This window comes from Lepidothrix coronata, unplaced genomic scaffold (assembly GCF_001604755.1).
Source record: "Lepidothrix coronata isolate B3197 unplaced genomic scaffold, Lepidothrix_coronata-1.0 Scaffold301, whole genome shotgun sequence".
NCBI classification, from domain to species: domain Eukaryota; kingdom Metazoa; phylum Chordata; class Aves; order Passeriformes; family Pipridae; genus Lepidothrix; species Lepidothrix coronata.
Window position 1 is genome coordinate 239000 of NW_016690481.1, and position 16199 is coordinate 255198.

Here is a 16199-nt window from a genome sequence, read left to right on the forward strand (position 1 = left end):
CACACAGCCCCCATGGTCCAGTGTCCACACACAGCCCCCATGGTCCAGTGTCCAGACTCACACACAGCTCAGTGTCCATGGTCACACACAGCAGACTGTCCATGGTCACACACAGCTCAGTGTCCATGGTCACACACAGCTCAGTGTCCACGGTCACACACAGTCCCCACAGCTCGGTGTCTGTGGACACAGACAGTCCAGACAGTCCCAGTTTCCCAGTGTCCATGGCACTGCTCCTGCCTCCAGCCCTAACTCAGCTGCTGGAAGTGCAAGAGCAAGGCCACTCAGAGCAGAATTGATTGTTCCTGAGCCTCCCAGAGCTGCTCTCTAGAAAAACAACAGAAAATATGAGAGTGAACTGCCCTTGCTGATTTTGCTGATTCCACTGAATTTCGGATCTAATAATGTCTCCATGTTGCTTCAATTGTCTCTTCTGAGGCACAGCTGTGACTCTCCCCCCTGAGGGGTTGTGGCTGCACAAAGGGAAGTAAAACTCAGCCAAGGCGTTGGACACAGCAGCCTTTCAATATCCAGCCTGTTCCCTACGTTCATACATCCTGGATCTCCAGCTTGTCTCCCTGCTAGAGAGACTCAGAATTGGCTCCTCATTCTCAAAGCTCTGGTGTAATCTGTTTAAGGAGTCTTTTCTCCTGGGATTTAAAGTGACTTTCTGTTGAAGGATGCAAAGTAGCATTCAGTGGAAATGGGTTCATTTCCTGCCTCCTGGATATTCTGACACCATCTTCCACATCCGCCCCACCTAAATTTGGACACCTAAATGAGGTGATGAACCTTGGTGGGGAGCCAAGAGGGGCTGCTAACTGGTGGTCACTGAGACCCTCATAAAGTCCCAGCCATGGGAAGGTCCCTGTGAGCCTGTGATCCCTGTGGTCCCTGTCCCACTGATAGTAGAGACATCCTCTCACCTTTGGTACCTCAGACACTCCCACTGGTTTTACATCCAGACCTCAAGGCTGAACAAGGCATTTGGGCCCCTTTATTTAGAGGATCTTTTAGTGCCACATCCAGTTCTATTATCTGTGGGATGAACAGAACTGTGCTGGCAATGAGGAGCCCTGGAAAACCTTGGGTGGGTGGGTGAGTGGCCAACCAACCTGCTCTTCATCCAGACCCTTCTCCAGGTCCAACAGTGCTGACTGGAGCAGGTCAGCGATGCTGAGGGTTTATTTTCCTCCTGCAGTTCACACACAGAGCCCAGCTGTGAGTCAGGCCCCCCTTTGGGTAAGTGCAGGTGGGAAAACATGTCTGGACACATGTTTCAGAGAGAACTGAGTCCTTGAGAGCTTGAGGGTTAAACTCTTTGTCTCACACTCTGCTGGCACAACCTCTGCACTTTTGTTATCATATTGCTAGGTACAAGGGGGTTAACATCTAGCTCTTTGCTTCAAGGAGCTCTCTGCCTCCTGGACCTGCTTTGCATTTGTACCCAGGGCACCAGTGAAACATTTGCTGCCCCTCGTACAAGGGCACAGTAATTTGTTTCCTGGACATCCCCTTGTCATTCAGTCTGACAGTTCTTCTCCCCAGGGAGCTGCTGGCTTCCCCATCTCCTCTGAGGCAGTGGAGCTGCCAAAGTCCATCTCAGTCCATCTGGACTGAAAACTTCTCTCTGGCATTGTCCTCCATCTGGGTGAGAGGAATGTCGAGATGAAACACAAGAGCTCCCTCGGTCTGGCAGTTCTCCAAGGGAGGGGGGAGCCTGCCCTGAGTCCCTGCCCTCCACACGTGCTGGGTGCCCTGCAGGTCCCACTGCACAGCAGGAGGACAGACAGGTCAGTGCAGGGCAGCACAGTGAGCTGGGAGCAAAGGACATGGGAGGGGATAGGGAATGGCATGTGGGAGCTGAGGGAAAAAGCACATCCATCCTGTGGAGTGAGACCAGCATAAAGCACAGGGCAGGGGGCAGAGGGAGGTGATGCTCCGTGCTGAGATTTAAAGTAAATAGCTTGGGACAGGCCTGCTGAGTGAGGTAAAGTCTGAACCTGAGCTGACTGGGTCAGGTCTGGCTCTCATGTCTGTGCCCCTGTGCTGTCTCTGCCCTGCATCAGAGCAGCCTGTGCTCAGACTCCAGCCCAGCTGCTTGCCCAGAGCAGCATGTGACAGGCCGTGTCTGAGGGTTAACAAGGACACAGGAGAATTAATCACAGTGGAAAAAAGAGCTCTGTCGTTGCAAAGCAACCCTATTCCTGGAGAAGGAGTCGTCTCTGGTTGTGCATATCTGCAGTAGCTCGTGAGCAGGGACTCTCTGGGTCATAGCTGACTGCAAGGACTGATGCAAACACAGTGCAGGGACAGCTGGTGTGACTTGGGAGCCTCTTTTGTCTGATAATGGCACTGCTGAGCTGTCCCAGCCTGTTCTCACCAATAACAAATCAAATCTTTGCCAGTGCCCAGGATGCACAGGATGTGCTCCTTTACCCTTCTGAACTGTGCCTTAAGCATGAGATGGCTTGTAGTCCTCAAGCCCTGCCCCAGCCCCAAATCCAAAGGTTTCTGAGCCTCTCTGCATCCTCCTCGATGCTCTCAGGGCGGTGCTCAGTCCCATTTGGACCAGCAGCTCCATAACCTCACTCCCAGAGCATCCAGACAGAGCATCTCTCCATACAAAAACAACTGCAACTTTTTGTTCTCTGGCCACGATTTCTGACTTCTCCTGCTTTTTGTTCGGGTTTATTTTATTCTCATCATAAATAAAGAAAACAAACTAGTGCAAAAAATGGTCTGAAATGACTAAAGTTGCATGGCAGGAGATGTGGCACTGGAACAAGGAAAACATTCTCATGGGTTTTTTTTCTGAGTAGAACTGGTTTATGTCAGGGTCAGACTTCGCCTCACTCAGCAGGCCTGCCCACAGTATTTACTTAAAATCTCAGCAAAGTGCATTAACACAACGTTAAAGCAGAGATAGGAGCCCAGGGAGAGCAAATGGGCCCGGGGGTGCTCTGGGCTGGGGCAGGGAGTGCTCATTGCAGGCTGTGCTCTGCCCTGGTTTGGGCAGTCCTGGAGATGAAGGATGTGTGGAGCATTCCTGCTCCCTCTGGCACTTCATTTAGTGTTGGCATTTGTCCTGTGCAAGGGCTGGAGAACAAGCCCCACTGCACAGCCAGCAGTGGCAGCTCACTGTGGGGGCCATGGTCTCCCTGTCCCTCCCCAGTGTCGTGCTGTCAGGACAAACCTGACAAGCCTGAGCCTCGATCCTCAGGGAGGGGCATCACCTGGGATGTTCTGACCATCCCAGGGGCTCTGCTCTGGCCCAGCCCCATTCCTCACCGAGAGCCTGGTTGGACCAGAGGCTGTTCCTGCAGCCAGAAATGTAGGGCTCAGAGGTGGGGGGTCACCTTGATGCACTTCAAGGCACTGGGAAATCTCTGCCTCCCTTAAAGGATCTTTGCTTGCCCCAGGCAGGTTGAGCTCGGCTGGGGCTGCTCCTCCAGCCCCAGTGCTGGGCAGGGAACCCCCTTCCCTCTGAGGGCTCAAGCAGATGTTCCTCCACATCCCCAGAGCACAGATCCCGCTGGCAGAGGTCCTGGAGAGGAGCTGTCTGTGCATCCCTGGGTCACCCTGTCTGTGCATCCCTGGGTCACCCTGTCTGTGCATCCCTGGGTCAGCCCTTCCATGCCAGCTCCCCTCTCACATCCTCCCAGCACCACTTCTCCCAGCATCTCCCTTGTTCACTTTGGGCCCTTCCTGCAGAGCATTTGTCCACAGGCTGGGAGGAGATTCAGAGCTGGAGAGAGGATTTAAATGACTGATGTTTTTACCCCAACAAATCTACTCCAGCCTGCAGGGGCTCAATGCTCCCTTTGGCATTTTTTCACCAGGAAAAACATTTACTTTGGGAGAGGAAAGAGGAAAACAGAAAATAAACCCATGTTCACAAGTCTAAAAAATAAAGAATGGACGCAGAAATCCTCTGGTGCCTTTTAGGATGATTTCATATCTAAAGGAATGAATCCATAATACAATAGTGCTGATTCTGACATTCGAGTATTTACAGTGGGATCTTTTGCAGGTGGAACTTTGGAGAAAAAAAAAAAGAAAAAAAGAACAGCTCAGAGGGCAAAGGTTTTGTTTAAAAATGTACAACAAACTGTAGCTTAGCACCAAAGAGTGAGAAAAGCAGTTTATTGGCTTCTCACAAGCACTTGAGTATCAAGACATCCCGATGAGGAACTAATGCATTTCAGGAAAAATTCTGAGCAAGAAACTGTCTTTGTTAAACGAACCTTCCCTTTTGCCTGGTTGGTAAATGGTAGAAAGGGACACAAAAGCCAAGCATGGGAAGGAGAGAGAGGCTCCAAAGGGGCAAAGCCCAGATTTTGTGCTGTTGGAAGTTCAAGGCTGAGGTGTGGGAAGAGGCATCTGTGGCTGCAGGGACAGACCATGGGCTGTGCACAGACTCCAGTGCCAGCTCTGAAACACAGGAATGGGGGACAAGGACAAGGGGGAATGGCATTCAGCTGATGGAGGGCAGGTTTGTATTGGATATTAAGGCGAACTTCTTTACTCAGAGGGTGGGGAGGCCCTGGCACAGGTTGCCCAGAGAAGCTGTGGCTGCCTCATCTCTGGAAATGTCCAAGGCCAGGTTGGACGGGGCTTGGAGCAACCTGGGCTGGTGGAAGGTGTCCCTGCCCGTGGCAGGGGGTGGGATGAGATGGGCTTTAAGGTCCTTCCAACCCAAACCATTCCCCGATTCTGTGGAAAAGGCTCCTGCAGTGTCAGCAGGACCTGGAGTGCCCCGTGCAGTGCTGGGAAGATCCTGGAGCTGGAGAACAGGGGGGAGGTTTCCTCCTGCTCCGCAGCCAGAGCTGTGTCGGGGTGTCCCCTCTCGTTGCTCAGCACAGGAGTTGCTCTCCCAGCCCTGTGGAGGGCGTGGGGGCCGGGGCCGTGCCCGGAGCACTGGCACTGGGGCAGATTTGGGCACGGCCCGGGGGTGGCTCAGCTGGGATGTTGCCTCAGTGGTAACTCTGCTTTTCCCGTTCTCTCGTTCCAGGGCCGCTGCATCAACTTCACCAGAGTGAAGAACACCGAGGCCCCCCCCAAGTACCCCCTCAACAACTCGTACCCCCGGTCAGCTCCCCCCCCGGCCCCCATCTACACCCCCCCCCCCCCCCCCCCCCCCCCCCCCCCCCCCCCCCCCCCCCCCCCCCCCCCCCCCCCCCCCCCCCCCCCCCCCCCCCCCCCCCCCCTCCCTCCCGGCCCCCCCCTCGCCCCACAGTCTAGGGGGGTCGGCCTTGCTCCCGTCTCTTCCACGAGTGTCCCAGAGGCTCTTCCAGCAGTACTGTATCACATCCCTCCTGGGGGGAAGGGGGCAGAGGAACCGGAGCCTTCCTGGAACGGGTGACAGCAGAACCAGTGACTCCGTAGTCGTCTTTCTCCTTTAGTTTTCTCCTATTTTTTGACTCCCTTGTGCATTGGTGCCACCAAACTATCGCAGCAAGAAAAGCCAAGAGGCTGCAGGAGCAGGACAAACTCCTGAGTTCCATTCCAGCAAGGCTCTCCCCACTCCTGGTCCCCCTGTGCCCCATCATGGTGATTCCAGGACACACTGGAAAAAAGGAATGGATAACTAGAGCGAGCTCTTTACAAAGGAAGTTCTCCCCGGGGAAGGACTGCAAAAGACTCTTCCAAGTGCAGACATCCCAGCCAGCAACCTGGAGACAGCTGCACAAATGTCCTGGGACAAGGTTGGATGTGTGGCAGGACACTGATCCCCTCCTCCTCCTGCACCACCTGCCAAGGGAACGGTGACAACAGCACTCTGCCAGCACAGGAACCCTCTAAATGTGGAGAGAATCACTCACAGGCAGCTGTTCCCACGGACCAGGAGCTGGAGATGGGAAGGTATTGGCATCTCAGAGGGTCTGGAAAGGAGAAGGGGTAGGTCTCTGGGGTGTGGATCCGAGGATGTTGGTATGTGGAAGTGCAGGTGGATGAAAATGGAGTGTAACAAGGAAAATTAATTACATGGGAAGATAAAGCAGTCAGGGCATCACAAGGCTGTGACCCCATCCCTGAGGACACCAACAACTGGGGACAGGGCAGCCTGCAGTGCTGCCAGTGGGAAACAGAGGAGGTGGCAAACATTGAGGAATCTGAGAAAGGTAAGGTTGGCAGGAGAGCCTTTGTGTTCAGTTTAGACAATTATGTACATCCAGTCAATCACCCCACAGCTCTGAAGTGTAATTTAATGTTTCCACTTTAAAGGAGAAGATTCTGAATACAAACCAGAGGTTTGGTGTATCGAGGTCTCCAAATCCAGTCTGCTTGGGCTCCTTGTTCCTGACAGTTTGAAATGGTCACCACTGATGCCTTCCTGTTTCTGTAAATCCCGTTCTTTTGCCCTAGAAATGTTTTCATGTGGATTTTTGTGTTTTCCTTTCCTTTCCTAAATAAGTAGCAGATGCCTCCCAAACTGGGAGTGAAGAAGAGCCAGTGTGCTTACTCACTCCTGTCAGCTCTCCACAGCATCACTCCCATTAGCAGTTGTTGACTAAGGCAAAACTCAGCCCACGGGACTCTCCAGATGGGAATCAGTCTGCCAAGGAATGCACTGGCTGCATTTCTCCTGCTTTCTCCTCACCTCCACGGGACCCCCACCACATCCCTCTGCATCACTCGTGCACACCTGTATCCTACAGCAAACCTGAGCACCTGCCTTTGCATCCCAGAGCCAGAGACGGGTGGGACCACTCAGCATTCCAGCCAAACCTCTGGCTCCCTGGGTTCCTGTCGGGATCAGTTCTCACAAAGCTCTGTCTCTAAGTCATAAGAGATGAACCATCTCTGTAGCTGCAGTTCTGTGGATAGTGAAGGGTTGTCACCTCATTTTTTACCAGATAAAGAAATGCTTTGCCAAGTACTTCCTTCAGTGCTGTTGGATATATTAATTCTAGCTTTTTCTAGCAAAACAAGAGAAAAAAAGGAAAAAGAAAAAAAATTGCTCAAGGAGGAAAGGGAAGAGAGGAAAGAGACTCAGTGGAGACTTGCCCTGGGCCCCTTTGGGTGGGGACAGGAGGGAGCCCTCAGCACGAGGCTCTGGGTCGCTGTCACACACCAGCTTCACCCTCCCCAGGGTCAGGGTCAGGTCTTAGGTGAGATGAACACCCGTCACGATGGACCCCAGGACCCAGCCCCCAGCCAGGGCTGGCTGTCCTTCCCAAAGGCTCCTCAGCTCCCCCCACGCTGCTCTGGCTGCAGGCAGCACGGAGCAGTGCCCAGCTGGGAGCAAAACCACCAGTTCTGCTGCTCACCCCTTCAGGTTTATCAGCTCCAGGCCGTGGTTGGTTCCACAGGACAACTTTGTGGTTGGCAGGTGGGAGGGAGAACCTTTAACATCCTGACACAAGTTTGGTTGGATTCCCTCGTGGGATGGACGGGATCTGGTTAGAAAAAGAGCTGTTTGGTTTGGTTTCATGATGGAAGGTGTAAAAACTGGGAATGGTGTAATACAGGATCAATAGATATGGCCCTAACAGATCCTCAGTATTCCAAAAAGGGTGGAAAGGAAGTTGATTTTCAATATGGCATTGGGAATTTTATTTTTTAAGTGTCAATTAACCAATAAATTAGTTAATTGGTTAATTAACCAATAAACCTACTGCTGGGGGAAAAATAAAAGCAGTGTATTCTCCATGACTTCTTGCAGATGTATATAGAAATATTCATTCTCCCCAAAGTAAGGGAAAAAAACCCTACGGATTTAAAGAAGCCAAATAAAGCCTAGATCAAGCCTAGGCTAGAAAAACCCTGATTTTCAAATACCCCCTATGCAATCATCCAGTTCGTGAATGAAAAACAAGCTCCAAATTTTTTGTTGTACATATTGTTGCTGCATGCTTACCATATGTTAGATGGAAGCATTTCCTATCCCTTGTGGATAAAAGAACATTTTTCAAGTTGTAGTAAATTATTCTAAAGCCAATGACATTTCATGGCATGTTATCGTATCAAGCTGTGCTTGTTGTATTTTTTCTTTACGGTTGTATTGCTTTGTTTTATAAATGTACAAATATTTCCCGTAGTGACGAACACCTGTTTTACATGGCATTAATTGAGGCACTGCAGCTCCACTGCCACTCCATTGGCAAAGGGGTCGATCTAGGGTTGGGATCCGGACGGAGCACAGTGGGGGGACAAAGCCAAGCACTCCCAGTCTGCAGTGGGTTGGCTTTGGAGACACTTCCTAATGTTCTCAGAAAAACTGAGAGCGTGTTTGGTGGTGAATTTTGTACCTGATTTGTATTTAGGAAAGAATTCCTCCCTGTGAGGGTGGTGAGGGGCTGGGATGGAATTCCCAGAGAAGCTGTGGCTGCCTCATCCCTGGAAGTGTCCAAGGCCAGGTTGGAGCACCCTGGGCTTGTGGAAGGTGTCCCTGCCCATGGCAGGGGGTGGCACTGGATGGGCTTTACAGTCCCTTCCAACCCAAACCATTCTGTGATTCTGTGATTTAGGATCAACCTACATCTGGCTGCAGAAATGGCTCCCAAAAGTACCACATGTGCCTTTAAAATCTGTGCTCCCTCTGCGCCAGATCCTAAAGATTGACTTAGGAACTTAATGTAAGGCCATCAAGGGTGAAAACTTGGTCCTGAAATAAACTCAGCTCGCACTGCCAATTAATGCTGTGTAAATGAGGGTGGATGCTGGAGCACCGTGCCCTGCCGTGTGGTGCCCTACGTACTCTGTGTCTATAAACCTGTCCTGGAACACGTTGTGTTGCCGTCAGTCCACACCAGCCAACTCCCAAGGAAATGTTCATTCCAGAGCAAAAGGGCCTGAGCGATGCTGCAGCTGCTCTGCCATCTCAGAGACCCCAGCAGGTCTCACTGGTTACCAGTTGCTCCAGTCTGGGCTGGTCTGAGCAGCAGTAAAAGGTGTCTGATGGCACCAAACCAATAACCAGTCGTTTGGTTTGCTCTGAACAGGTCACTTCGATTCCTCCCGGTGTTTCTCATTCATTCAAAACTCTCTGTCAGTGCCTCGCAGCCTCAAAGGACTGAGCAGCTGTGTTTGACAAAGAGGCAGATTATGTTTTATTTTAATTGCCAGAATGTCACAGATTGTTGCTGGCTGCACTTTGAAGTGCTCACCCACATGAACTTTGCAGTTGCCCGAATTCCCTCCCTACTCCTTGGTGTGTGCAGGCATCTTCTGCACTGTGTATTTTGGGGAAGGGGGCTGTCTGACTTCTGAGGGCTCTGGCAAGACTTGGGGTAACCAGTCAGGGATGTTGACCTGTGTGTGGTGCTGATGCAGGGAAGAAGCAGAATCGACCCTGTTGTGCTGTTGAATTCCATGTTGTCAGCTCAGCCAGTGATGTTTTACTCCCTCTGTTTGTTGCATGTGTCGTGTTAAATTCAGTCATTACTCTTGCTGCCCTTGATGTTACTATTAAAGAACTACACCAGTCTGGGCTGGGCTCTGTGCAGTTCCTTGCTGAGGGAAAGCAAATGAAGCAGGAGAATCCTGGGCAACAGGTTTTCTCAAAAACTGGCTTTTTGTTATCCTGGGGAGCTCAAGCTTGGTGATTTTCTTCCCAGAGCATTTCTGCCTGACATAAAGGCTGTTTTCACTGGGATGTGACACAGCCCAAACTGTCACCTCCTCTCCTGGTCCCCAGAGCCTCCCAAACTCCCATTTTACACATGAGCCCTTCCCAGAGGCACTTAGAACAGAGCACAGCCATCAGAAATAACCAGTCTTGACTATTACTAACTCATCTGGGTTTTGCTATGGTTGGAATAGTTTATTCCATAAAGGAGATTAATGGAGCATGAAGAAGTTCAGCCTCAGCACCTGCCCTCTTTCAGCCAAGCACACACACCCAGGCTTTTACCTTCCTCTGGAAAGGTGAGCTGGCACTTCCCTCAGCACGTCCAACCTGGCAAATATGGTCTCAGCCTGCATTTTTCTTACTGTGTTTTATTTAAGTCAAACTTGTAAATGCAGAGAGGGAAGTCACAGTGCTCAGCAGGTCCTGCTCTCACCCAGACAAAAGATGCTTTTTAAACCAAGACTCAAACAAAATCAGTTGCTTTGCTTAGAAGGGACAGGTGAAAAAAAACCACAGGGGAAGTTAAGCGTGAGCTCAGGAGGGACAATGCAAACAAACCCACCTCGATGGCAGCCCTGGGTCTGTCAGGATGTGGAATTCCACAGAATTAGCCAAATGGAATCCCATCACTACATGGAGGAAAAACAAACAGGAAAGCAGTGGGACCAGGGAGGCTGGTTTGCCTTCCCATCAGCTGCCTCAGGAAAGCCTGGGCCTGTCCCAGGGACCCCTCTGTGCTGATCCAGCCCAGGCTGCAGCACCGGGCAAAGAACGGGGCAAAGTTCCCCAGACAGGACATTATTTGGGAGTGAAGGTGTCCCAGAGCAAAGGGGGACACGGCTGGGCCGGAGCCCTGAACACGAGGCCTCACCCAGCTTGGGTGATCCACACCAGTCTGGGCTCACTCACACCAGTTTGGGCTCACTCATACCAGTTTGGGCTCATTCACACCAGTCTGGGCTCACTCACACCAGTTTGGGCTCACTCTCACCAGTCTGGGCTCACTCTCACCTGCCCCGCAAGGATTCCCAGCTGGAACAGGGCCAGGCTCCCAGTCTGGGTTCCTTGGGGGTTGGAGGGCTCTGTGTCTGTGTGAGGGGGTTTGGAGGCTCTGTGTCTGTGTGAGGGGTTTTGGGGGCTCTGTGTCTGTGTGAGGGGGATTTTGGGGGCTCTGTGTCTGTTTGAGGGGTTTGGGGGCTCTGTGTCTGTGTGAGGGGGATTTTGGGGGCTCTGTGTCTGTGTGAGGGGTTTGGGGGCTCTGTGTCTGTGTGAGGGGCCCAAGGTGGTGGCACAGTGCCTCGGGCACCAGCTCGTCTGTGGAGCGAGGAAGAGGAGGAGGCCGGGCCGGGCCTGGGGCAACTGGAAGGAACAGAAATGGTGAGTCCTGGCTGGGCTTTTCCAGGGATTTCTCTGGTTTCTGTGCAGAGGCTGCGAGGGAAGGGGCTGCTCTCTCCTGGGCTCTGCCCCCTGGACAGAGGCTGTGCTGCAGAGCTGGGACTGGGAATGCTGCCCTGGCACAGGAGGCACGGGGGGTGCAGGGACAGACCCCGGCAGGGTGGGTTTGGGGGCTGCTCCCAGTGCTCTGCCCGGGGTGTTCCCTCCAGGGCTCACCTGCCCTGAGAAAGCTGAGGAGTTCCTCACTTCGAAGGGAAAGAAATTGCTTTTTTTTCCCTCTAAACCTGGCAGAGAAAACCCCTCTGAGCCACAGAAAAGGGTTTGTGTGGGGCTGATGAAAACACTGAGGACACTCAGACCCAGAGCATCCTCTCTCTGTCGTGGTTGCTGGAGAGTGCAATGCACTTTTTTGAAGAAACAGCTATAAAATAACTTGTGGAAATAACATAAGCTACAAAATAAATGATGTTGGACACAGATGGTGTGTCCTGTGTGACACAGACAGTTGAAGTCTGTAGCACATTGCCAGAGCAAATTTGAGATTATTTAAATATTTTTAATACTGAAATGCTTGGAAGGGTCCTTCCTGCTATCGGGGGAAGGGAAAACACCTTGGAAAGGCCCAGAGCACCAGGGAGGGTGTTTTCTTGTGCCACCAGGTCAGTGCAGATGCCCCCAGCGTGGGGTGTCCCTGGTGGGGAAGCTCTGTCCCCTCCACCCCGGGCGCTTCCTGGCTCACGGTGTGTGTGCAGCCCAGACTGGGATTGTTCTAATTCCCCACAGACATTGAACTGTGGGGCCTTTTCCAGAGCTGGAGGAATTAACAGGGATGGAGAAACGATAGCATGCGAAAATACCACAGGGAGTGGAAAACTGAGCTGAGCAATGAGGTAACTTTGACTCGCAGGAAAGCCGGGGTTTCGATATCCCACATTCCATTCCCACTTCAAATCCCTCCCGGCACCTCCTCGGGGTGTGTGTCTTCAGCTGCTCCCACGAGGTGCTCTGTGCTTCTCTCTTCTTGCCTGTTTGTAACCTGGGGACAGCTGGGAATGGGGTGTGGGGATCCTTCCTCCAGGTATTCCTTACTCAGTGGAAAGTCTCTGGGAAAGTAGAAGCCAGGCAGGAATAGGGAATGTCTGCATTCCTTCAGTCTATTCTTGGTCATGGCTGACATGAGAAATGAGAGCACCTTTGGCCTCAGGAAGGTTTGTCTGCCTGTCAGAATTCCCACATAACCTCCCATCGTGCCACTGCTGTGACTCGTGTGGGCAAACCTGGACCTGTTTTAGAGACAAGCTGGGAAAAAAATCCTCTGGGAAAGTGAGATTTTTTTTTCCTGATCTTGGCTCTGCAGTGCCTGAGTTCAGACAAAATGAAAATTTCTGTACATTGCCCAACTGGACTGAAGTGGCTGAGGAGAAGGCTGGGATTGATTCCCAGGTTTTATTTAAGGTACTTATATATAAATAGATATAATTTTATTTAAGGTATCAGGGCGCTCGTAAGCTTGTGATATAAATAAATATATTTTTATATATAGAAATATTATTTTATTTAAGGTATCAGAACACTTGTGAACTTGTGATTTAAATAAATAAATATATATATATATAAATACTATTTATTTAAGGTATGGGGGTGCTTGTGAGCGCTTGAATACCTTCAGTGAAAGGATGCAGGGATGAAATGCCCTCCCCATGGGGGCTGTGCCTCCCCCTCCCTGCTCCAACGGCACAGACCCCGTAACCACGGCAACGGCAGATGTGGAAAAAAACTGCTGGGAATGAATGGGAGGTATTTTTAACTGTGTCTAATGCAAGGGAGCCAACGTGGGCAGCATTCCATGGACTGCCAGAACAGATCCCACGGGGCAGAACTTGGGAATTTCTGTTTTGATGGGAATTTGACAGTCGTTAACTTTTTTGGGGTGAGATGTGTGTGTGTGATCACAGACTCCTGTTCCACAGCCTGTCATGGAAACTGGAGAGATTTCCAGTTGCTAAAAATGTACTGAAATAACTGCAGTAGCATCAGACGGGTTTTTGTTTGGTTTTTTAAACAGTCCAGCTCAGAAGGTTAAATTCTGAAGTCATTCTCACTTGTCTGCCTCTGCCTGTTCCTGTCTGGGAGGGGAAGGGGATGGTCCAGGCTGCTCCCCCAGCCTGAGACAATCTGGTGAAAATAATTTCCTTGCAAAACAAAATAAGTTTTGGGAGTTATTTTTTAGAGAAGGATGTGGAGGCAAATAACCTGTGAAGGGTGAAAGAGGCAGTTGTTGGCAGAGCTGTGATTTGCATCCTGGGTACTCCTGTGACAACAGCCTGTCCTCCAGGCATGACAGCAAACCATTGTTTTCTCCTTTGCAGTTGTAGGAGAATCTTATAAGTTGCTTTTTTTAGGACACTGACTAATTTGCATTGACCCAAAAAACTCAGAGAAAAGCAGTATTGGTTCCTGACTGTGACAGTGGGGGAACTGAGGGTACACATGGCACCATCCGCCTTCAGAGGCAAAAAACCAGGCAAAGTCCTCAGTAGTTTTGTCCCCAGTCCCTCTGGCTTTACACAGGGCACAGTCAGTCTCTGGAGGCAACAAAACCAGGCAAAGTCCTTGGTGACTCCATCCCTGGTTCCTGGTTTTCCAGAGCAGTGGGGTTCCCTGGCTGAGCTCAGCAGCAGGATGAAGTGAGGCTCCTGGGCTGCTCCTTCTGGAGTGCAAACCAGTCCGGAGGTGCCTCCACAGAAGGAGAACCTGTTTATAGCCAGTGACTGACCCATTTCCCAGCCAGCAGCAATCCCATGTGGATTGGAGCATCCCTGGGGTTGGGAAAGCCAGGTTTGGAGGATATAAGGAGCAGAGCTGTTGGTAGCACTTATTCCTTCAGAAGTAAAACTGGAGCTCAGGTACTGGAACACCAGATTTTATGACAGTTTTGTCTTCTTAACAGTTAAAACCTGGCCATGTGCTCCCTCAGCAGGTGTTCCCAGGTGGAACATGCCTTCCTTTGGGATTTATAGATAATGACTGGAACCAGGTGTTGCACATGTACTTCTGAAAAGGGTCTGTGCTTCTGTGCCCAGCTCTGGCACTGGCTTTGCCCCTGATCCTGACTCATGCCATCCCCTGGAGCTCCATCTTGTTTCCTTTGCTGTTCTCTTTGGGCTTGCATGACTGCACAGTTTGGGGGCTTTTTGACAAAGAAACCCAGGATTAGTTCCTCTTAACAGATTTCTGGTTCTTTGAGCATCCAAACGTTCCCTAGAGCAGCAGGGGAAAGTTTAGGTAATGCTGCAAGTATGGAGGTAACTCTATCTGCTCCTCTGAGGCCACACTGGGAAAGGTTTCAGTGCCCTTTGGACATGGAAGCCTTCAGACAGGGACTGAGGAAGCCTCGTGCTGGCTGCTGATCCCACCTGGATCCCACAGGATCCCAGCCCCCCTGTTCCCATACAGAGGCCAGGCAGACAAAAGGCTCTTCTCTCTGACCTGGGAAAGAATCGAAGGCCAATGTTAGAGGGGAGCAAGGGCTTGGCTTTTCCTCCCAAAGCCAAAAGCTTTTCAGGTATTCCTGGGAAGCATCTCAGGAAGCAGCACCAGTAACTGTATCCTGTGATCCGAGAGTCCTCTGCAATCCATAACAAGTCTGGGCCATGCTGTGAAGTCCTGCATGCCTGTGTCATGGATCTGATGCCACAGATCTCACCTGGTCTCGTTCTCCATGTCCCTGCTGCTGCTCCCTGTTCCAGTGGGGGCAGGAGACACCCCAGCACCCCCAGAGCTGTGCCTGGTGCTGTCTGTGCTCCAGCAGCACTGAGGGACATGTGGGAGGTTGGGGGGGTAAGACCTGGATGGCCCTGGAAGTGTCCAAGGCCAGGTTGGAGCAACCTGAGCTAGTGGAAGGTGTCCCTGCCCACGGCAGGGGTGGCACTGGATGAGCTGTAAGGTTTCTCCCAACCCAACCCATTCCATGACTCCATGGGTTGCAGGTCCCTCCTGTCTGTGATGGTGCAGCCCCATCACACACCCCTTCCTGCAGCCTGGGGTGGGTTAAACACCCCTCAGTGCCAGGTGGCTCCGAATCCGAGGGGTCCTGGTCCCTGTCTGTGCCATTGTCTAGCACAGATTTTCCTGTTTGCTCAGTTTGTCCATCCCTGTGCCACCTCCGGGGCGGGCAGAGTTCCCCAGCTCTGGCTGTGGTTTGTGCCAGGCTGGCAGAGTGTGTGCCCTGCAGGGAGCACAGGGAGGGCAGGAGCTGTGTCTGGAGCTGGGCTGGCAGTGCTGGGCTGTCCTGCCCCTCCTGGTTGCAGGATGTGTGCTGGGAAAAGGGCTGCAGCACTTGGCCTTCACTTGACACCCCTTCCAAAGGATTTCTGACTGCAAAACTTGGCTGCCTGAGGCAGCAGCTGAGGCCAAGTGTGGGACCACCCAGGCCACCGGCCTCCTCCACTGTGGCACATTTTAACATTCCCACAACACAGAATTAAATCAATAAGAAACAGACCCGAATGTGAAAAAAAGAAGGCACAAACTACTGGAAACCAGCCAGAGAATCCATTGATTCAGTGGGATAAACACAGATCCTGACTGAGATGGCAGGGAGGGATCCTGTCAGCTCATGGGACCTTTTATTTTAGCAGGCAAAGGTCATGGAACATAATAAATAAATCATAATAAACCCAAAGCTGGATTTAGAGAAGGAACCAGAGCATTGCAATTCCAACACCTCTGAGCTCCCACAGCTCTGAAACCAGTTTGAACAGGGGAGATCACAGGAACCACTTCGTGGGATTGGCAAGGAGGAAGCAAACCTGCCCTAGGGCTCCGAAGGTAGGGAGGAGCTGGGTCTCTGCTCGGGGAGGGGCTGCAGAACCACCGGTACCGTGCAGGGCAGAGCTGCCTGCACACACACAGAGATCCCTGCACACACACAGAGATCCCTGCACACACACAGAGATCCCTGCACACACAGAGCTGCCTGCACACACACACACAGCTCCCTGCACACACACACACAGAGATCCCTGCACACACACACACAGAGATCCCTGCACACACACAGAGATCCCTGCACACACAGAGCTGCCTGCACACACACACACAGCTCCCTGCACACACACACACAGAGATCCCTGCACACACACAGAGATCCCTGCACACACAGAGCTGCCTGCACACACACACACAGCTCCCTGCACACACACACACAGAGATCCCTGCACACACA

General features: G+C 51.8%; 1 protein-coding gene across 1 annotated transcript in view; it reads left to right on the top strand.

Moving 5' to 3' along the window:
* The window catches only part of ANTXR1 (anthrax toxin receptor 1), a 104872-nt gene extending 96498 nt beyond the window's left edge, over positions 1 to 8374 (top strand). The window contains 2 exon segments of the mRNA XM_017837336.1: positions 5015 to 5132; positions 5135 to 8374. Of these exon segments, the coding sequence (XP_017692825.1) occupies positions 5015 to 5132; positions 5135 to 5244 (228 nt within the window). The 3' untranslated portion in view covers positions 5245 to 8374.
* The last annotated feature ends 7825 nt before the right edge of the window (positions 8375 to 16199 follow it).